General features: G+C 33.2%; 2 protein-coding genes across 2 annotated transcripts; one reads left to right on the top strand and one right to left on the bottom strand.

Moving 5' to 3' along the window:
• Positions 1-4,915: 4,915 nt before the first annotated feature.
• Positions 4,916-5,290, bottom strand: LOC130980479 (uncharacterized). The gene has a single exon (XM_057904153.1). It carries the CDS (start codon positions 5,288-5,290, stop codon positions 4,916-4,918), a length of 375 nt encoding a protein of 124 aa, XP_057760136.1.
• A 16,152-nt stretch (positions 5,291-21,442) lies between these two features.
• Positions 21,443-23,236, top strand: LOC130979277 (MYB-like transcription factor ODO1). Its single transcript, XM_057902685.1, has 2 exons — positions 21,443-21,735; positions 22,259-23,236. Exons 1-2 carry the CDS (start codon positions 21,473-21,475, stop codon positions 22,776-22,778), a joined length of 783 nt encoding a protein of 260 aa, XP_057758668.1. The 5' UTR covers positions 21,443-21,472; the 3' UTR covers positions 22,779-23,236.
• Positions 23,237-24,408: the final 1,172 nt, after the last annotated feature.

Below are 24,408 nucleotides of genomic sequence, written 5' to 3'. Positions count from 1 at the left end.
GTTGTGGATGGCCGGTTAGTAGAGGATGATGAAGATAGCGTCGAGGGGGAGCGTGAGAACGTTGATGCTCCATGATTCTGGATAGTTATAGTTTGTTTATTGTTTAATTGTGAAACTCTTGGCTTGTAGCCTGTTGATGTATTTTGGAACAAGTTTGGTACTGTTTAGAGTTGGATTCTGTGCTTTATAGCACTTGTTTGTTTAATTTCCTTAGGTGGAAGCATTTGAATTTGGTTGTGATTAAAGTACATTTTTGTTTTATTACGAGATTTTCTCGCATGGGAATTTATTTTTATTATTCATGTTATGAGCTTGCAATGATTGTTAATAGTGCTCTGCCGAGTAGAATAGTAAAATAGATAGACGAGGTGACATGTAGACTTTGTATTGTGATTGTATTAATAATTGTAAAGATACGGGGTGGTGTGCCTCATTAAAACCTCTCTAGCAAAACCCAACTTAGGGATAAAATCTGACAGTAGGAAAAAGAGTGTATCACCGTGTTCTGTAGTACAATTTTAAGGAAGAAATGTTCCAATTATTTGGTAGTATGGCTCCATTGAGGGTTTAAATTTTGTATGCTCCTTTGCCGATAACTCTGTTAACCCAGAATGGCCCTTCCTAGTTGGCACTTAGCTTGCCATGCCCTGGTGGTCGTCGTACGTCCTCTATTTTCCTGAGGACGAGGTCGCCTTCTGAAAATGTCCTTGGTTTGAGCTTTTTGTTATATTTCTGAGCTATAGCTTGTTTTGTAGCGAGTTGTTGTAATGCCGATTTGTTTCGGTTTTCCTCGATAAGGTCGAGTTCGGTTCATCTCTTGTTAATGTTGTCATCTTCGTTGATGTTCTCGGTCCTAAGCGATTGTAGTGAGATTTTAATAGGTAGCATGGCATCACATTCGTATACTAGTCTGAAAGGAATTTCTCTTGTTGATGATTGCTCTGTTGTGTTATAGCTCCATAGGACTTCTGGAATGAGTTCAGCCCATTTCCCTTTGTAGTCTTCGAGTTTCTTCCTAAGCCCTGCAAAATGATCTTATTGGCAGCCTCGGCTAAACCATTAGTTTGTGGGTGTTCTACAGATGAGAATTGTTGGACTATTTTGAAATTTTGTAAAAAGTTGTAAATTTTTTGTCTATGAATTGTCTACCATTGTCTGTTATGATGGAATGAGGAATACCAAATCTGCAAAGTATGTTTTTCCATACAAAAGATATCATTTTTTCGGAAGTTATTTTTGCTAATGGTATTGCTTCTATCCATTTTTTAAAATAGTCAATAGCAACAATTAAAAATTTAACCTGCCCTGGTACCGATGGAAAGGGTCCGAGGATGTCCAGCCCCCATTTGTTCAAGGGCGAGCTTACCTCGGATGAATGTAACTGCTCGGCCGGGTTGTGGGTGATTGGTGCATGACGTTGGCAGTGATCACAGTGTTGAACTTTGTGCATGTAGTCTTGTTGTAACGTCGGCCAATAGTAACCTGCTCAGAGGATTTTGGAGGCTAAACTTCGGCCTCGTATATGTGTTCCACAAATTCCTTCGTGGACTTCGTCTATTGCTAACTTGGCATCCACTGTGTTTAGGAATTTAAGGAGAGGTCTTGTGAAGCCTCGTTTGTATAGCTTGTGACCGATTAGTGTGTAAAAGCCTGCTCTTCTTTTGAATTTTCTTTTATTTTGAATGTTGTCTAGTATATCACTTGTTTGCAAGTAACTTATAAACGGTGTTCGCCAGTCATCTTCCTACAAGATACTTGAAATTGTTGTTAGCATAACACTTGGTTCATCGAGCGTTAGTTGGGATAATATAGGTGTCTTAGTTTGACTTCTTGTTGTTGCTAATTTTGAAAGGATATCTGCTCTATCATTTTGTTCCCAAGGTATATGGGATATATCAAATTTTTGAAAACCGTTGACAAGGTTATTGACAATGGTATTGTATTTTTCTAATAATGGATCCTTTACCTGGAAATTACCCATTACCTGTTGTACTACAAGTAAGGAATCGCATTTGACAGTTAGCTGTGTTATGCCCATTGTGTGGGCCAGTCGGAGTCCTGCTATTAGTGCTTCGTATTCTGCTTGATTATTGCTTGCGTGAAAAGTAAATTGTAGAGATTGCTCTAAAGCTGTTCCTTGTTTGTCCTCAAGTTGTATTCCTGCTCCGAAGGCCTTACTGTTTGAAGCTCCGTCGACGTATAGTGTCCATTTGTTATCTGTAGGACCTCGTTCTTCTAAGGTGTGTTCTGCAATGAAGTCGGCTAATGCTTGAGATTTGATGGCTCCTTGGGATTGGTATTGGATGCCGTACTCCGACAGCTCGATCGACCATTTAATTAATCTACTGGCCAGCTCAGGTTTTGTTAGGATTTGCCGGAGGGGTTGCTCGGTTCTGACCAGAATAGTATGGCTTTGGAAGTAATGCCGTAGGCATCTTACCGTTGTTACAAGGGTCAGGGTCAGTTTTTCTAGCTTCGGGAATCGGACCTCGGCGTTCTGAAAGGATTTCTTGACGAAGTATACTGGTTGTTGTTGCTTTTCTATTTCTGTTACCAAGACAGAACTGATAGCATGATTAGTAACAGATAAATAGAGGTAAAGTAGTTTGCCGACCTTTGGGGTTTGAAGGATTGATGGTTCTGATAGTCTGGTTTTGAGCTCGGCGAAGGCTTCTTCGCACTCTTCGGTCCATTCAAACTTTTGTTGTTTTCTTAGAGTCTTGAAAAAATGATGTGATCGGTGAGCTATGTGAGGTAAAAACCTGGCCAATGCTGCAAGTCGGCCAGTTAATTGTTGAACTTTTTTTACTGTCTTTGGGCTTCTCTTGTTTAGGATTGCCTGGCATTTTTCAGAGTTGGCTTCAATACCTCGGGAAGTTAGCATGAAACCGAGAAATTTTCCGCTCTGCACTCTAAAAGCGCATTTTTTTGGATTGAGCTTCATGTTGCACATTCGAAGTTGTTGGAATATTTCCTTCAAGTCGTTAATGTGATCTGCTGTATGTGTTGATTTAGCCACCATATCATCGACATAAACCTCTATGTTCCTTCCAATTTGGTTTGCAAAAATTTTGTCCATGAGTCTTTAGTAAGAAGCACCTGCATTTTTTAGTCCAAACGGCATAACCTTATAGCAAAAATTACCATTGTCAGTGATAAAAGCAGTTTTATCTTGGTTAGTCGAATGCATTAATATTTGGTTATAGCCAGAATAGGCATCCATGAAACTTAAACATTGAAAATCAGAAGAATTGTCAACTAGTTTATCAATGCATGAGAGAGGGTATGCGTCCTTCGGACAGGCCTTGTTAAGGTCTGTGTAGTCCACACACATCCTCTACTTACCGTTGTTCTTCTTTACCATCACCACGTTGGCTAACCAAGTGGAATACCTGAGCTCTTTAATGAAATCGGCGTTGAGTAGCTTTTAGGTTTCCTCCAGGGAAGCTGTTCTCTTATCTGCGTCGAGGTGTCTTTTCTTCTGAGCTATAGGTCGGATTGATGGGTTGATAATTAGCTTGTGATAGATAACATTGGGGTCTATCCCTAGCATATCTGCTGGGGTCCATGTGAATAGGTCGGCGTTTTGCCTTAATAGCTTGGCTAGTTCCTCGCATTCTCCATCTTTTAGTGCATTGCCGAGGTATGTATGCTTTCCTTCCTCGACCGTTAGTTGAACCTTCGTAAGGTCGTCTGTTGGCATCGGTCTTTCTTGATAGTTGGTCCAAGGGTCCAAGTTGGTCAGGAGAGGTCATTGTTCTGAATTGTATACTACTTGAACATACTGATGTTCAGGCTGTCTTGAGTTTTCGTTCCCCAGGCTGGCGTTATAGCACTGTCTGGCTTCTTTCTGGTCTCCGTGGATTGTTATGACTTTTTTATCCTGCGAGAGAAACTTGCACACAAATGCACAGTAGAAATAATAGCATTAAATGTATTTAAGGAGGGTCTGCCTAGGATGATATTATAAGGACTTTTGCAATCGACAATGAGGTACTGTATGTCTATGGTTTTACTGTCAAGATAATTTCCAAATGTGGTTTGTAACCAGATATAACCTCGGATGGAGACTCGCTCACCTGAGAAACCTACCAGTTCTCTGGATGATGGTTGGAAGGTCTTGTCACTTAGTTTCATCTTTTGAAATATTGAGTAGAATAGCACATCTGCACTACTCCCCGAATCCATCAAGATCTTCTTGACTAGTGGTTCTTCGACCTGTACAGTAATGACTACAGGGTCGTCGAGGTTGTGATCGGCTGCCTTGTAGTCCTTAGGGAGGAATGAGATTTCTGGTTTGTCCTGATTGACGGGTTGAGACGAGGTTGACCCTGTCATGATCATCATAGCTCGGTATGATCTCTTCCTTGCCGAGTTTGTACATCCTCCACCTGCAAAACCACCGGAAATGCAATTTATTATTCTGCAGGGTGGATTAAAGTCACCATCTACCTTTTTCCCTTTATTTCGGGGATTGTCAGTTGTTTTAGCATGTTGGCTGAGGTCTTCTATGTTTCGCTTTCATCCGTGGCTGTCAATGTATTTGTCTAGTAGTCCTTGGTGGGCTAGCTTTTTGAGGACGTCATTTGCTATTACACAATCGTCTGTGGTATGTCCGTATTTTTTATGGAAAGCGCAGTATTTGGATTTGTCTACATATCATTGGTCTTGATATGTACCGGCCCTGTTTGGAGGTTTGATGAGCTTTGAATGCAGGATATCTTTGATAATGTCTTCCCGTTTGGTATTAAGGGAAGTGTAGCTGTCGAACTTAGGTATTAGTATGAATGACCTTTGGACTGTTATACTGCTTGAATGCTTTTTTTGTCTTTCGTTTTCTTTATTCGAGGTAGGCTTTTCTATTTTTTGCAAATGCTCGGAGTTTCTCAATTTCAATCTGAGTTATCGCATTTTCTTAGAATTCGGCCAGAGTCTTCGGTTTTGCTATGACTATGGTCTCTTGAAATTTTCCTGGGCGAAGGCCGCTCTTTAGAGCGTGAAGATGAACTTCGGGGTTTACGTTGGGTATTTCATTAGTTGCTTTCGCGAACCTGGTCATGTAGTCTTTCAGGCTTTCGTTCGGCCTTTGTTTGATGGCGCTCAGGTAATCAGAATTGTGGACGTATATTTTAGATGCAGCAAAATGGTTGACGAACTGGTCGGCCAGCTCATCATAATTGGAAACGAAGCCTTCAGGGAGGTTGGAGAACCAAATCAGGGCGGCTCCATCCAGAAAGGTTGGGAAATTGCGACACAAAATTGGGTCGGATTCTTTGTTCATGAACATCATAGTGTGGAATTTAGTGACATGGATATTTGGGTCTCTTATTCCTTGGTAGGGTGAAGTTTTTAGGCATTTCGAAACTCATGACTTCCTTTGTGAAGGGGTTGGTTCTTTTGGTGGTTGTTTTTGGGGGATTAAGTATAGTGTGTTTTGCTTCCGAGGTATGTTCATCGTTGTTATCCTTGTCTTCGGCGTTCTTGTGCTCTCCTCCTTTGTTGTGGTTGTGTTGCTTCTGGCGTAAGAGTTCGGCCATTCTCTGGTTTTCGGCCCTGAGGGCCTTATTGATGTTCAGAAACTCGGCCTGGTTAGTATTCGAGGGAGCGTGACTGTGCTCGTCCGCCATATGCTGTGGCCTACAAAAAAAAATTAGAAAATGTAGAGAATAAAGAGTTGTGGGGTTAGAAAAAAGTCTCAGCCTCACGGTGGGTGTCAAATGTTCCTGTGTAAATGCGGATATTCCGAAGTATAGCTCGTTCTGCTGACATTTGAACAAGCTCTCCTTGGAACAATGGGATGGAACGTTGTCTTCTTGTGGGGAAGAGGCGTTGGACACCTGCAAAGGGACTCCAATGCTCAAGTAAGTAAGAGTGTGAGGTTATTCAGAGTAAGACTGAGTGTATATCATACCTGTAACTAAGTTAGTCACTCGTATATATAGAGTTAACTTTAGCCAGTTATTTGTATCCTTGCTGCTTGTTTTGTGGAATCTTTTGTTAATGCTCCGATATTTGAGATTCCAACAGTTTGGTTGGAAAGATTTTTGGGAGGTTATTTGTTTGACAGTTCATCGATTCCGAGATTTGCTAGTTGAGCCCGGTTTCAGTGGTAACGGATCAGGTACTATGTCACAAAAAATTTTAGAATAATGTATGTGTTACTTTATTTTAAGGTGTTTGATAAAAATTAGACAAATTCTAAAGTGTTTGACAATATTGTTATGAATAATTCTAAAAGATTTTTAAATACCATGAAAGATTTTAGAAAATCTTAAAAGATGCTAAAAATTTTATAAGGTGATAGAACATTTTAAAAGAATATGGATATATAGAATATTAAAAAATGTTTAGAATAATAATATAAAAGAGTTTAGAAAAATGTGATATATTTAATATTTATAATGAAAGTTTTAGATATATTATTTAAACAATTAATTAGATTTAATTCTAATTGCCTATTGAGATAGCTATAAATATAATGAGAATTTTAAGTTTGGATATACAAGTCATTTGTGATAAATACTTGTGTAGAAGTAAAGTGTTATTTCTATTAAAATTTTATTTTTCTTTTATATTTTTGTATTCTTAGTTTTTTTTTGTTAAATGTTGAGATTTAGACTAACTTAACTTTAACTAAAGAGATTAAGAGAGTCTAAGTGTTGATAAGACAACATTAGAGTGTGTCCAAAGAGCGTGATATATAGTTAGGGGTGGCAAGCGGGGAAGCCCGCCCCGTCCCGCCCCGCCCCGTCCCGCCCCGCCCCGCCAGAAGCCCGCCCTTTGGCGGGCTGGCCCGCCCCGCCCCGCCTAGTGAGGCGGTCCTAGAATCCTAGCCCGCCCCACCTAACAGCGGGCTGGCGGGCTGGCGGGTTAAGCCCGCCAAAGCTCCTCTTTTTTTTTTTACTATTAACTACTAAGTAATATATATAATTTCACAACTATATTAATAAATTTATAATATCTAATGGCATAAAAAATTATATTTTTATATTCACAAACATTAAAGTCTTTGTAATTATAAATATCTAATAAATATAATTATAAACCAAATTTTCATTCAAAATATAAGTATAAATATTCTTTCCAAAGCAAAATAAATATAATCCAAAACATAATTATAAATATTGTCTCCAAAATAACATAAACATAATTCAAAACACTCAATTTTTATCTTCATACTCTTGTAAGTTAGGTTGGGGGAAGTTAGGTATTGGTAAAAAAATTGCAAAAATACCCCCTCACTAATAAAAACTTTAGCCCGGCGGGGAAGCTCGTCCCGCCCCGCCAAAGCCCGCCAAAACCCGCGGTTTAAGCGGTGCGGGTTAGGCGGGCTTTTGCTATTTGGCGGTCCCGATTTTTCAGCCCAGCCCGCCTTTTTTAGCGGGTTACGCGGGCCGGCCCAGCGGGTTTAAGCCCGTTTGCCACTCCTATATATAGTAGTGTGAATAGTTTCATTCATGAGATCGGATTCAATTTTGTTGCTTTCAACTTTATATAAAACTAGACTTAGACCAGTGTGTTGCACGAAATTTAGATGGATATATAAATTAATATAAAATTTAATAATTATGTAATTAAAAAATTTTATAAAGTTATGAGAAAACTTACGAAAAATATTTAAATGAAATTTATTTATTTAAGTTTATCAAAAATTATATATACATACAAAAAATTAATTATTAAATAAGTCATCATGTATGTATGTAAATACAATGTTTTAATTCATTTTTCATGTATATTTTATATTTTATTATTTATTTTATACGATGACTAATTTGGTGCTAATTTTAGTGTACACTTATTCTAATTATAATTTTATATAATTATATTTATTTTTATTCTTTTTAATTACTCAATTTTATTTATTATTTTTTATCTTTTTAGATCATATTTAAATACTCTGAAATAAGAATAATACTATTAGATGTAATATAAACGTGTATATAATATTTTTATAACCGAAAATAATATTTAATTTTTTAATTTTATTTTTCACGAATTATGATATTATTTATTTTTGTTATTATTGTTGTTGTTGATATGATAAAAAAATGATATATATGTGACAGAGATTATATATAATTAATTAAAATAATTAAACAGACAAAGGCAAAAAGGAAAAGTTGTAAAAGTATACATTTTAGTGTTTTAGAAAGTTCATATTCTAATATATAATAAGTCAATTATTTAGCAAAATAAAAAAAAATTTAATTATAAAAAATAATTGTGCAAATTAGCAAGAATATAATGGAAGGGAGAAAGAGCAAGAGATATAGAATTACATAGAAGAAGATAAAAATATATATATGAAGTGAATTTTGATTTATATAGTAAAAATTAAGTAGAAGTATAAAAGTGAATATAAAAATGAGAGAATGAATTTGGTGATCAAGATGATTTAAAATGAATGAGATGTTGTGATAAACACAAAGGATATGGATGCCCATTAAATATTATGCGGGTGACTCAGTTTTCATGTTATCAAGAAAGAATTTACATTAATAAAGGTTGAAAATATGAACTCTATACATTAACGAAGGTTGAAAATATAGTACGAGATAATGCACACAGCAATATTAACAACAAATATTTTCTCTCTCTTTTATTATACAATAAAATACTTTTTTACTTTTTCTCTTCATACAATACTAATATAATATTAATATATTATCTTTATAGTAGCATAATAATATTGGTAAATATTGATAGTAGTATTTTTCTATATATACTTTATTTTAATATTGGTAAATATTAAAACGTTATCAGCACGAAACTCTGATCAAATTTTTAGATGACTCAGGTAACAAATTTTCATTATGTCGAAACTCTCTCATCTTAAATTCAATGCTCTTGATATATCTGGAAATAAGTATTTATCATGGATATTAGATGCTGAAATCCATCTTGATTCAATGCATCTTGGAGAAACCATTAAGGTTGAAAATAATGCATCCCAGAAGGATAAAGCCAAAGTCATGATTTTTTTTCGTCGTCATCTTAACGAAAGATTGAAAAATAAATATCTCACATTAAAAGATCCTGCAGATCTTTGGAAAGACCTTGAAGAAAAGTATAATCATCAAAAAACGGTAATACTTCCTTAAGCCCGATATGAATGGACGCACTTGCGTCTACAAGATTTTAAATCCATAAATGAATATAATTCTGCAATGTTTCGAATCACCCCACGAATGAAATTATGTGGGAAAAAGATAACTGATCATGATATGTTAGAGAAAACTTTCTCAACCTTCCATGCCTCGAATGTGCTCCTGCAGCAGAAGTATCGAGAAAAAAGGGTTTAAAAAATATTCTGAGTTAATTTTTTGCATTCTTGTTACTGAACGCAACAATGAGTTACTTTTAAAGAATCACGAAGCGCGCCCTGCTGGCGTCGCCCCATTTTCTGAAGTAAATGTGGCAAATCATTACTCTAGAAGAGGTAAATGACAAGCTTTTAATAACAAGAAAAATTATGGAAGGAAAAGGAATTATATTCAAAAGAGAGGATCTCACCAGAAGTGAGATAAAGAAAGAAATATCGGGTAGAACAAATCAACAGAGGATAAGTGTTTCCATTGTGGTGGAAAGGGCCATTGGTCACGTACCTGTCGTACACCAAGGCACCTAGTCGATCTTTACCAGGCATCTTTGAAAAAGGATGACAAGGGAAAATAGTCGAATTTCGTTTCAAATTATGCTAAAAATTTCACCACTCATTATGATGTATCTGATTTCTTTGAGGATCCTGAAGGAAATATTGGTCATCTGATCAATAATGGAATAGTTTAATATGTGGGATTGTTAAGTATCCATGTAAATAAATAATGTAAAGCACTTATTGTTAAGTTTTATTTTCTATGTATTTAAGTTTCAAATGTGATGTACATAAATAATAAAATATTAATGTATATGAGTTTTGAAATCATTAAATGTGTCATGTTTTAAAATAAAATTTTAGTATATGACATTATTTTTATGTGCAGTATTTCTTAGAAAAATAATTCCGATCAAGTATTCAATTTAACTGTGCATACTACTCATTTTATTATTATTTGTCCTTGAAGAAAATGGTAAGGATATATAATGAAGATATATGCCTTGCGGATAGTACAAGTTCGCACACTATTCTCAAAAGTGATATATATTTTACCCATCTTGTGCCAAAAGAAGAATGTGTTAATACTATTATTGGCTCAGGCAATGTGATAGAAGGCTCCGGAAGAGCTATAATTTTGTTTTCTGGAGGAACAAAATTTATAATAAATAATGCACTGTTATCTGCCAAGTCTCTGAGGAATTTGTTGAGTTTCAAAGATATTCGCTGAAATAGATATCATATTGAAACAATGAATGAGGGAAATCATGAGTATTTATGTATCACAACTCATGATTTAAATAAAAAGGTTATATTAGAAAAATTACCGTCATTTTCATCTGGGTTGTATTATACCAAGATTAGTGCAATTGAATCACATGCCATTGTAAACCAGAAGTTTACTAGCCCAAATGAATTCATAACTTGGCATGATAGATTGGGTCATCCGGGAATAACTATGATGAGGAGAATTATTGAAAAACTCTCATGGACATTCACTAAAGAACCAGAAGATTCTTAAAACTAGTTAATTTTGTTGTGCTGCATGCTCTCAAGGGAAGTTAATTTTAAGGTCATCACCAGTAAAGATTGGATTTGAGTTCCCTGAATTTCTAGAAAAGATTCAAGGTGATATATGTAGACCTATTCATCCACCATGTGGATCTTTTAGATATTTTATGGTCTTAATAGACGCATCTTCGAGATGGTCACATATGTGCTTATTATCTTCTCGCAACCTGGCGTTTGCGAGATTACGAGCTCAAATTATTCGATTAAAAGCACAATTTCCAGAAAATCCAATCAAAGCAATTCGTCTTGATAATGCTGGTGAATTTACTTCCCAAGCTTTTGATGCTTATTGTATGGCTAATGGAATAAGTGTTGAACATCCAGTAGCTCATGTTCACACACAAAATGGGTTAGCATAATCGCTTATTAAACGCCTCCAATTAATTGCTAGACCATTTCTTATGAGAACAAATCTCCCAACCTCGGTGTGGAGGCATGCTATTTTACATGTCGCAGCACTTATTCGTTTGAGGCCAACGAGTTACCATCAGTTCTCTCCTATGCAATTAGCATTTGGCCAGCAGCCAAATGTTTCCCATTTAAGAATATTTAGGTGTGCGATATATGTTTCCATTGCACTACCTAATTGCACCAAAATGAGACCCCAAAGAAAATTGGAGATATATATTGGATATGATTCTCCCTCTATAGTGAGATATCTTGAGATACAAACTGGAGATGTATTTAAAGTCCGGTTTGCGGATTGTCATTTTGATGAATTAAAATTTTCAATATTATGGGGAGAAAATAATCTTCCTGAAAAGGAACTTAATTGGAATGCATCATCGTTGATGCATTTAGATCCTCGATCAGGGCAATGTGAACTAGAATTTTAAAAGATTATACATTTGCAAAGAATAGCAAATGAATTGCCTGATGCATTTTCTGATACAAAGATGATAACCAAATCTTATATATCAGTGAAAAATACCCCAATTCAAATTGATGTCCTAGTTGGACAAATTGTCACCGAAGCAAATACACGCCAGAAGCGTGGCAGACCTGTCGGTTCCAAAGACAAAAATTCTCGAAAAAAAAAAAGAGGTAAATACGATTCCTGTTGAAAAAGATATAGTAGAGATACCTACAGTTGTCCAAAATTCTGATATAATTTTAACGCCTGAAGACGTTCAGGTACCTGAAAATTGTGAAAATAATGAGATCTCGATAAATAATGTCTTTACAAGAGAGAAATGGGACCGAAATAAGACAATTGTCAATGAAATATTTGCATATAATGTGGCATTAAATATCATGCATGAAAATAAGGATCTTGAGCCAAGATCAGTCGAAGAATGTCAACAAAAAAATGATTGGCCAAAATAGAAAGAAGCCATGAAGGCTGAATTAGACTCACTTGCAAAACGTGAAGTCTTTGGACCTGTAGTCCGTACACCTGCAGATGAAAAACCTGTTGGATACCGATGGGTATTTGTGAGAAAATGAAATGAAAAAAATGAAGTTGTGTGCTACAAAGCCCGACTTGTGGCACAAGGTTTTTTACAAAGGCCCGGTATAGATTATGAAGAAACGTATTCCCCTGTAGTGGATGCGATAACATTGCGTTATTTGGTCAGTTTATCTACATATCATAAACTGCATATGCATTTAATGGATGTGGTAACATCCTATTTATACGGCTCATTAGATCGGGATATCTATATGAAAGTCCCTGAAGCAATCTGGACGAATGTGGTATAATCGTCTTACTGAGTATCTGGCAAAAAATGGATTCAAGAATGATGATATCTGTCCATGTGTTTTCATAAAGAAATCTGCATCTGGATTCATTATAATTGCTATGTACGTTGATGATTTAAATATCATTAGGACTCTTGAAGAGATTTCAACAATTATAAAAACTCTAAAAGAAGAGTTTGAGATGAAAGATCTTGGAAAGACTAAATTTTGTCTCGGCCTGCAGATCGAGCATACAAAAAATTGGATCTTTATTTATCAAACAACATACATAGAAAAGATCTTGAAAAGATTTTATATGGATAAGTCACATCCCTTGAATACCCCGATGATCGTAAGATCTTTGGATGTGAAAAAGGATCAATTCCATCCTAAAGAAGAAAATGAAGATATTCTTGATCCTGAAGTACCATATCTTAGTGCCATTGGAGCATTAATGTATCTTGTTAATAATACGCGACCTGACGCGATGAATTTACTAGTAAGGTATAGTTCCTCTCCAATCAGAAGACATTGGAGTGGAATCAAGCAAATCTTTCGATATCTTCATGGAACGGTTGATATGGGATTATTTTATCCCTATGGATCCAAGTCACAATTAGTTGGCTATGCAGATGCTGGATACTTATCTGATCCACATAAAGGGAGATCTCAAACAGGATACCTATTCACATATGGTGGTATAGCTATATCATGGAAGTCCACAAAACAGACGATTGCTGCAACATCCTCTAATCATGCCGAAAGACTAGCGATACATGAAGCTAGTCGCGAATGTTTTTGGCTGAGGAGTCTGATTCAATATATTCTGTCATCATGTGGACCGATTGATTATAAGATAGCTCCAACTGTCCTGTTTGAAGATAATACAGCATGCATTGCTTAACTTAAGGGTGGATACATCAAAGGTGATAGAACAAAGCATATTTCTCCCAAATTCTTCTTCACTCATGATCTTCAAAATCAAGGGACAATTGATGTCCAACAGATCCGTTCAAGTGACAATTTGGCAGATTTATTCACAAAGTCACTCCCAAAATCCTCTTTTGAAAGATTGGTACATGAGATTGGGATGCGTCGATTTCGAGACATTAAATGATGTCGGCAAGAGGGGGAGACTGTACTCTTTTTCCCTTGGTCAGATTTTTTTTCCATTGGGTTTTTCTTGACAATATTTTTAATGAGGCAGTTTCTATCACTAAAGGATATTGTACTATTTTTCCTTCACTAAGGTTTTTTCTCCATTGGGTTTTTCTTTAGTAAGGTTTTAACGAAACAATAATCCTAAATGGTCATCTAAGTGAGAGTGTTGTGATAAACACAAAGGATATGGATGCCCATTAAATATCATGCGGGTGACTCAGTTTTCATGTTACCAAGAAAGAATTTATATTAATGAAGGTTGAAAATATGAACCCTATATATATATAAATAGGGGATATGGTACGAGATAATACACACAGCAATATTAACAACAAAGATTCTCTCTCTTTTATTATACAATAAAACACTTCTTTACTTTCTCTCTTCATACAATACTAATATAATATTAATATATTATCTTTATAGTAGTATAATAGTATTGGTAAATATTGATAGTATTATTTTTTTATTTATACTTTATTTTATTATCTCTTCCTTATTTATTTTACAATATGAGAAAATATGTTATCTGTAGTTAATGATGGTAATTAATTAATAAGAGTTAATGATTATAATTAATTAACGAGAAAAATAAATCTAATTATAACCATTTTTAGAATCATTATAGATATAAAAAAAATTAAATTTGGATGGTAATGCAAAGATAAAATGGATACTCATACAATAATATTTATGTGACAAAACTATAAAATTATAAAATGTTAAGTTGTCAATTTTTTATTATGTAGTAATATTAGTATTAACTTTTATATAATATAAATAGCTAGAGAGATTACTACTAAAATTGATCCATCCTAATGACGTAATTTAATGTGGGACATACTTATTGGTCAATTAGAATACACTTGTCCCGTTCTTTTTGCTTGTGCTTCAAATTTTCATATCAAACCACCATCATCCAAATTTCTAATATGTATGTATAGACACACTTGAGTTTCAAAAGTCCTTGTGTCATGAATGCACTCTGGGAATTGCTCTTGTCACACCAAAGATTACGCTGTTGAAATTTTGGACCAATGGGTCCAAATTCTAATCGAACCCTTTCAATGTGTTGAAAAGAAATGAAAACACCTCACAAGTGTGCACAGGAATACACGAGCGAGGATGCACCAACACATTGAACAAAATTTAAGAGAAAAAGGATCATATAATAATCAAATTCGTCACTCATTTTTCAAATTAATTTTTAAAAATTAAATTAGCCGTGTGTATATTTTAAGAGATTAATTTAACTCTATAATGACATCAATCAATTATTTTATAATATATAACATTAATTTGTTATCATATCACGTATCACTTAACGTATCACTTAATGTAATATGTTATTTTTTAATTTATAGAAATTAAAGATTAATTTGACTTGTGATAATAATTTTTAAAGATTAATTAACTAATTTAATTTTTAGAAAAATAATTTGAAGAATAAATAATTTTTCGAGAATGAATTGAACATCATCCTAAAGTTAATAATCTGTTTGTTCAATTAACTAGCCTTGCGATTCGTCAAATAGTAGTGGTATATATAAGATTTTTAATTCGAGTCATGTTTGTCTTAGTGACGACTGCATTACTCTCTTATTACGCAAATTACTTTCTTACACTAATAACTTAATTACTTTTAGCTATGTTCTTTATATAGTTAGTATTTAGGTCATGGGGATTCTTCGGTGACAATGCATTTTAACAATTATTTTATATTGCAGAGTTACTAAGCTATTTTATTAATGAAGAATTTGAACTACTTTGTGTATAATTGAATTCAATTTGAACAAGCACATACACCTTTAATATATATCTTTTGAAGGATGTATTGCTATACATAACACATAAATTTAAAATTAATTTTGATCAAAATTAGATTGATGCCAATGTAATTTATATTTGAATTTTTTTGTCAAATATATTTTCAAAAAAAAATATATTTAGATTATATTGACCAAAATCATATTAGAATGTAAAATTATTAAAAAAAGATATAATTTATATCGATCTTTATATTACTTACACAAAAGCTAAGTATTATTACATGTAAATATAATATGTTAGTAAAAAAATATTTAAATAATAAATATTATTATATGATTTAAAAAAAATTAAATATATGTAATTATGAAAAAATATAAAATAAATATGACATTATGTGTTGTGTAAATTGGCATGTATTATAAAATGATTAAGAGATTAGTTTTTTGTGTGTATTGTAGTAGTTTACATATGTATATAGAATGATCTGTAAATATAAGTATATAAATAAAATTAAGATAAAATTTATTCTTTTTTTGAAATATAAATTTGATAAAGGAAGAAAAGGATATGAAAAAGGATATACTTAGTAAAAAAATTAATTAGTATGTCATAAATTTTCAACGGCATTCCCAATTGAATGTTGAAGCAAGTCTAATGTTGCTTTTAGAAAAATGAAAAAAAAAAGCCAAACAAAAAGAAATGCTGTCCAAAAAAATAAAACATATATTTGTTGAATAAAATATTAAACCAAATACACATAGTTATAGTTGTGACTTTTTCAAATGGACACTTGTTTTGAAGTTCAGTCACCATGTTGATTCCTTGGTGAGTTCAAGTGTCTTGTGTTATTGGCAGCAGAATATAAGGGGGCCCTTTGTATGCTAGCTAAAGCTGTCATGGATATCACTCCAATGGAGATGGGTCCCAATCCCACATTAATCTCAGTTTAAAGGGACTCAATGCCCGCATAACTTGGAGTAATCTTTATCCTTTTAATTACATTATACACACAAAATTACATATTCTAACAGTATATTAATTATTTTTTTTTTCTTTATTAAAACAATAAGTAGCAAAATTGGTATTGTATGCAGTGTAGTGTATACTTGATGAAGAGTTTAATTACTGCGTGTAGTTTGAAATACTATATATATATATATATAGTTGATCTGGTGAGGAACCCATGAAATGCTTGTTTGTTAATAGAACTTGATGGACCATAACTTAGAAAAGCAGATCTTAATTGACTTGAATTTTAAGATGTCTATTTATACTACTGTTAAAAGGATTAAAACAGTCTGTAAAAATCAAACATTAAACTAAACACATATTCAATTGTAGTACCACATTTTTTTATAGCATGCTTCCCTTTTAAAAGTTTTAAACACTTTTATTAAAAATGGGAATAAACATAATATATCACATCTTTTTTGCCGATATTCAAAATACTTTGTTATAGATTTATAGTTGGATGAATATACTTTTTTTTAATGGTATTTTTTAGTCTAATAAACTAAAAACTATCAATTGTAGATTAAAGTTAATCATTAGACCAATTTAAATTAGTTTGGATGAATATACTTTTAGTAAATATTAGAGTGAAAGTAAATGGAGTAAAGTAATTTATCTTATACTTTCTTGCATTTGTTGTATATCTTGGTCCAAGTTTTAACTAGTCCACCTCTTATTTCACTGTTGTGATGACTTATAATAGGTTATATACTTTTATATTTTATATTTATGGTTTGTGAGTGATTCAACACATCAAGAAAAAAGATTATCTAACTTTTATAAAGCTTATTACTTACATGTCTAATCAATTAAGATTTGATTTACAATAGTACAACAGAAGAGATAAGACTTTATACCATTTACCCCAAAATATAGTTAGAATTTTATAATTTCTTTTCTTTTCATATATACATAAAATAAAAAGAACTGACCGGCATTACTCAATATTTGCTTATTATTGTTTACCATGTACATTGGTCATAAATATTAAATATTTGTATGATGTAAGGGGAAGAGAATGAGTGCGCCAAAGAAATTTTAAAAGGGAAGGAATTGAGTAGAATTGTGAAGATGTTTGGGGAAGGGTCGTGTGATAATGAACTCACAACTGCTACAGTAATATGGTTGCAGACAGCTCCAACTTGCAAGCAACGTGTTAATCATAAGCTTATACTTATATATATATATATATATATATATATATATATATATATATATATATATATATATATATATATGGTTAGGGGCTTGCTAACTCAATGGTAGAATACTTGACTTTTAAGTGCGACTCCATTTTTTATACATTTTTATGAAGTAATTGTTTCGTCTATAATTTTGGTAGGGCTTGTAAGACCACTACCGAAAGGAATAAATGGAAAAAGCCGCATGTTGTATCAATAGCAAATTCTAAAAGGATCTCATTCTTTTATATATATATATATATATATATCACCTGTTGGAAATAAGAAGTATGACCACAATCTAATTAATTATGTGTCAAATAATTTGTTATTGTTATTATATTAAAATATTAATATAATAAAGTCTTTGATTAAATTTAGAGATTTATCATTGTGATAGTGATCATAATATTGAGAGATAAATCTTTTATAATTTTAATCTAAATTGTTCTTGGTCATAAGATTATTAAAAAGAACATTAATAATCCAGAAAGACCAATATATATATAATGGTCTTCATTTGATAAAGATTAATAGATCCATTTATTAAATTATATATATAAATGGTGCATATAGAGATATGACCATTGAACTGACTCACTTTGAGAATTCCTAATGGTTATAATTATCGCATATTTGTCAATAGGATATTCTCAAGATGAACATAGTAATAGAGTTTCCTTTGATCTGCGACTGTCATAGTAATTAACAATGTATTTATTATACTTTGATTCCGGACACCTAATACCCTAGGGTGCTAGTTGAATGGATATTGGGTATAATTTAAATACTTCTAGAATTAATGATTAGTCAATAAAAAATCTGTCAACTCTCGGTAAAGAGTTTGAGCTCTATGATTATAATGACTTAGATGAATAAAACCTTAGCCAAGGGATTGAATGAATGAAGAAAAGAGTTTCTTAAGTCATTCACAGTTCATTATAATAATGGTAACATGTTAGAGTTTGACAATTAAACCATACTCTAAAGGTTAACCAAGAGTTGGAAAGATGGAAGGAATTATATTTTGTTCTTCTAAAGTTCTTACTAAAAATATATTACTTCATACTATCTGGTGGTTGAGGAGTGTTGCTAGACGCCAACCTTGATTAGCAAATTTAGTATGACTAATTTATTACCCACTTAGTATTGAACCTATGGAGTCATACACTAACGAGTGTTCTAATCTTTGCTGTAGAATTATTTAATTATTATTTTGATTTGATCAAATAAATAATTCAAATAGAATATTATTGTATTATTTGCTAGCACCAAGAATATAATAATAATAATATGATAATTGAGAATATTAAATGAGATTTGAGAATAATTAGTTATTCTATTTCTGAATTTGAATTATAATTTTGGATGAAATTCAAATCAATTATATTTTAAATTGTTATGATATGATTCATAAAATTTGAAGGATTCAGATTTAGAATTTTAAGATATAATTTAAATTTGAATTGAAATTCAAATTTAAAATCAATAACAAATCTCATACTATATATATGTACGTCAAGAGTACAGTAAAGTAGAGAGAATAATAAGGGTTTTATTTCTTTATCTCTATGTATATAAATGTATGAGTCTAATTCTTGGAAAAAAATTTTATGGTGTGTAAAAAATTGCAAGAGGTTTCTCAATTTAGATTAGATGTCCATTGGTCAAGGAGTTGACAGCAAAGGTTGATTTCAGTGGTGTGATACGCATAACACCTTCGTACTATAGAAAAAAGTAATTTTTATTAACGTACACATGTATTTAGATCTGATTTATATATTATATATTAATTAAATAAAATTTAAGCACAAAATAAATATTTAAAAATTACTTTCTTTTTTTTTTTCTACGTGTTATGAGCACATGTAATCTCACATCACCTTGGTGTTTGTACCTAACTTCCATATTGAGTACTCTCTCATGCCAACCCTTTTATGTTGAATATTCACTTTTACTTTAGCTAATATACTAATAGTATATGTATATTATGGTCTCTAAAAATTCACAAATTTAAAAAAAATTATGCTAGAATATACTATCTTAATACAGTGCCTTGAAAGCTAACATACATTTATGTGGCATTTGTCTATTTGAGTTGCCTTAACCTCAAAATGTGATAATAAGCTACAAAAAATGTTTGTGAGTGTATATATTACCTCTCCTTTTCAGACCTTTCCACACGAAAATAAGAGAACATAACAAAATCAAATAAAAGCACATCTCCCCTGCATCAGCTATATACGATGAGTCCTCTAGCAATTACCACAAAGAAGTTTTATCATTTTTTTAATATAATAGTTTGATATGTGAAGCTTAGACGCAGGGCAAGACTATAAAGTCAAAGACCAAAAATTGGGGTTGTCCCCTACCCTATTCTAATCTTCTGCATGTAATAAAATATTAACATGTTAAATTAAATAGCCGCATGGCAGATGCACAACAAGGACATGTATGTATGCATCACTACCTCAATGTTGTTTGATAAAAGAGATTTGACTTTGATATGATCTATCCTTCGCACGGAATTAAGATACTACTGCCAATCTGCCATATTATAATGGCTCTTGGCCTTGTTGATAACCTTGCCAACCCCCTTTTTCTTTTTTTAAAATTTAATTTGTTTCATTTGTTAGGGTAGGGAAAGGTTTGAAAACGCCCTGAATATAAACCTCTTAGTTGATCAATGCATGGAATAATCTTAGCTTATAATACACAGCCTGCTTTACGGTTCATGCATGTTTGGTACTTGCCAAAGATACTAAACCAAAATTGTGATCTAATTTACCAACTCATGCACGCATCCTTATTATACTTGTCCAGCAGTGGAGTGAGCCATAGAGCATCATATATAAAATATAGCAGTGTAACAGAAGATTTGTGAAAGAAATTGTTTAATCTTTTTCTATTAGTTAGATAAATATCCATCTGTAATAATTAATAACTACTTATATTTTGCTTCAATTAATGAGCGGTGCTGTCATTGTACTGTTTTAACTTTTATCCCTGGAACATCATATTCCCTGTAGTCCTAATTAAGCCTTGACGAATATTTTCTTAACCCTTGAATTGAGTCATATTATTAGGCATGCATGTCCCCTCTGTATTATATCTTTCTTTCTACCAAATGCATTAATGAGATTATGATTCATTATAAACAGGGGCATAGGAAAAACAAAAGTCAGCGAGCGGGCTAGGAATGGTTATTTGTGAGAGGAAAATCAAATCAAAATTGTGGCCACCGAAACTCAATAGATGATTGTTGTCCATTCAAAATAACACCAATAATGTCAAATAGATAAAGATCTCCAAATGCTTTAACATTTTCACACCTGGCGCAGCTACTTGTCCCACACACACCGTATACTGCACACGACAATGATCTTGATCAACCTTCTTCAAGCACATCAAATTTTAAGCCATACACATCGTTTCATATCCATTACATCAAAGACTTGTGTTAGTAGTAATGAACTAATGATACGATGGCCATCTCTACTTTGTAATCCTAATCAAACAATGTATGATGACTCCCACTCACTTTGAAAGCAGACCTTAATTTACATATCCTTTATATTTAAACAAAAAGAGAAAAAGAGCAACACAAGTATTATTTTTCATCATCTCTTCCCTACTCCATCAATAAATTAGCGACACATATACGTGGTGATGACGAAATGGTTGAGTAAGATTTGAATCAGGGGAGTGGATCAGTAAAGGAAGATGGGAAAAAGATAAATCATTTTCGTCTCTAAGAGTTGTTTGGGATGATATAACACATGTAGGTGTGCCTTTGGGTCAGCGTCATATATATGATATAAAAAATACGAGAACACCCCATAAATATATATATTAGTTCCAAGGTGGCTTTCAGAACCCATTGGTGGGCCCCAATTGGTCTCTGCCTCCTTATAATTTTTGTTATATATATAGGTGGGTGTGGGGCAATTGGGTTATTGGAGCAATCAAAGTAAACAAAATAGTGTGTTGGTATAGCAGTATGGGGAGACAACCATGCTGTGACAAAGTTGGGGTGAAGAAAGGTCCATGGACAAGTGAAGAAGATAAGAAGCTTATGAACTTCATCATGAGCAACGGACAGTGCTGTTGGAGAACTGTGCCTAAGCTTGCAGGCCTTAAGCGTTGTGGAAAGAGCTGCCGTCTTCGTTGGACCAATTATCTTCGCCCTGACTTGAAGAGAGGCCTCCTCACTCATTCTGAGGAGCAACTTGTCATCGATCTCCATGCCCGTCTTGGCAACAGGTACACACAATCTTATTCCAACACTTTTTCCCTTGTTTTTGCTATACACAAGATATATATGAATACTTATCTTTGGATGGAAAGCAAGAAATAAGGAAGGCCCAAAACACATAGGTAGTATTTGTTTACTAAAATTAAAATTTTGGTAACCAAGTTGGGTTAGTCTAGTGGTTAGCTCACTAGTCCGCACCTATCGGGAAAACCAAAAACAAATTTTGGTATTGGGACACAAAATTTAGTCCTTTCAATCTAGAAGGACTAAATATTTTTTAAATATACTCTCATTTTTTAATATTTTTTTATAATACTCTCATTTAATTTTTTAAATTTTAAATATACTTTTTGATCTTTATATTTATCTTAAACCAAACATAATACTTAAATATAATTCAAAATATTTTACACAAAACACAATACAGAAAAATAATTTAATCTCAGTTTCTAAGTCTCTGTCTTCAGATCTCCATTCCAAACGCAGCCTAAAGCTTACTTAACTACTTATGGTAAAGTTTCTTTGTCTCAGGTGGTCTAAGATAGCTTCAAGGTTACCAGGAAGGACAGATAATGAGATTAAGAATCATTGGAACACACACATCAAGAAAAAGCTCCTTAAGATGGGTATTGACCCTGTTACTCATGAACCTCTTGATAAGCAACAACTAGTTTCATCATCATCATCTTCATCCGAATCAGCAGAGCAATTGCCAGAACCTCAACAACAGCTCAAGGAAACTGTTGATAACAACAACGATAATAATGGGGTACCGGTTCCCATCAATTCACAGCAGGAGAACTCGTCGAGTTCGTCACCACCAACTGAAAACTCTTGTTCTGCATCGGGGGATGGGGATGAATCTCTAATATTGAACAGCTTGTGGCTTGATGATACTCCACTCATTGATGCATTATGGGATACTACTCCTACATCTTGGTTATTGGACTGTCAAGACTTTGGCATTCATGACTTTGGTTTTAACTGTTTCAATGAGACTGAGTCAAATGCTCTCCAAACTCTGGAAACAGAGGAAACAAAATGGCATTAGCATTTTAGGATATACATGGAGTACGGTGATGAGTGACCTGTGTATCAGTGTATGTTTAAGAAGGTGAACATATATATATAACAGATATAACCTCTTAATTAAAATACAATCTATATATACGTACATAAATACGTAAATATATACCATGGTTTTAAACTAAAGTGAAGTTGAAATTTACTATTGTATGTTCCGGAATATTCTAGGAAGGTGGACGTGAACCTTTACTCTTAATGAGGTTCCTCGCCAACCAAAATGCAAAAGTGATAGCAAACCAAATCCCCCCAATGCCGCATTGCTTGTAATTTTAAAAGTGCTGTAATCATTTGTGTCTGTGTTAGGTTTAGGGACAAAATCTGGGAACTGTGAACTGCAAACTGTGTGTTGCTTTTTGTGGTTATAAAACCTACTGTACATGGATGTTGACCTTGAAGCAGATATAATGGTAAATCTTGTTTTTATTGCGGTTATAAATTTTGCTGTTTTTCTTTCCATTTCTTGGTTTATTTCACATCCTCATGGCTAGACAGAGAGAACTCTGAGATGAACATGCATGATTTAGCAGTTACCATCGGCATTGAAACCTAAATAAAGTAGTGGTTAATGTCATACTTTCATTTTAATTTTGTGTTAATTGTTGAAACGTGAATTTTTTTTTTAAGGATTTATCTATCAAGGTACATGTTAAGATTACAAGTTAAAAAATTTTTTGTTGAAAATATAAAAAAAATTAAACTTTTAATGTATTTATTTTATATTTATTAAATAAAAAATTTAAAATTTTTTATTAGTGATAAACTTATCATATGTCTTTAGGATAAATTAATTAAATTTTTTTAAGAGGATCACTCAGGTACATAAAATCATCTAAAAGTGACAATGCTAGTAAAGTAATAAAATAATACTTTAATCACTTTTAAATTTATAAGATTTATTATTTGTGAGTCCCACTATCTTAATCCAAGAGTAGGGATGAAAAAAGGTTAGGCGGCTTGCTAGCTAGGAAGCACCGATACGACACGCGATACGGACACGACACGACACGGATACGCCGACACGTTCTTTTTATAAAAAATTGGATACGACACGTTTAGGATACGTTGTGAATTAAAATTTAAATAATATATTAAATTAATAAAATATCATATTGTAAATATAAGAGTAAATATAATTGCATAAAAAAGTCTCAAAATTATGCAATTATTAAAAAAAATAAAAAATTTTAATCTATTCTTGCCATCTCGCTAACAGAAAATGTATCAATTTTTTCTCCTCCAAGTCCATCATGAATCAATTATAAAGAAAAAATTGGTTAATCGGGCCATAAAATCACAAAATCAATTGAAGATTTGCAGTCCAGCAGAAAGATCCGTCTCATGAACATTTGAATCGGGTCAGACTCGTTCGGATTCGTGTCCGCTCCATCAAGATTCGGGTCGGACTCGTTCAGATTCGTGACCGCTCTACCAAAATTTTGCACCGCAAGAAGACACGCCGCCGATACGCTCGTTTGAAGTATCCACCGAGTGCCGGTGTCGGATTCGTGTCCGACACGGATACGCCGGCACCATGAGAGAATCCGTGCTTCATAGCTTGCCAGGTGCCTGTAGCCTGGTCTGTGTTTGGCTTGGAC

This window comes from Arachis stenosperma, chromosome 5 (genome assembly GCF_014773155.1).
Source record: "Arachis stenosperma cultivar V10309 chromosome 5, arast.V10309.gnm1.PFL2, whole genome shotgun sequence".
In the NCBI taxonomy this organism is placed as follows: domain Eukaryota; kingdom Viridiplantae; phylum Streptophyta; class Magnoliopsida; order Fabales; family Fabaceae; genus Arachis; species Arachis stenosperma.
This window is presented reverse-complemented; position numbering and strand designations above follow the sequence as displayed.

Excerpts from the sequence above, each read along its gene's own strand:
- LOC130979277 (XM_057902685.1), top strand. The coding sequence starts at position 21,473 with ATGGGGAGACAACCATGCTGTGACAAAGTTGGGGTGAAGAAAGGTCCA. Across the intron at positions 21,736-22,258 it reads CATGCCCGTCTTGGCAACAG|GTGGTCTAAGATAGCTTCAA; the intron begins GTACACACAATC and ends TCTTTGTCTCAG.
- LOC130980479 (XM_057904153.1), bottom strand. The coding sequence starts at position 5,290 with ATGATGTTCATGAACAAAGAATCCGACCCAATTTTGTGTCGCAATTTC.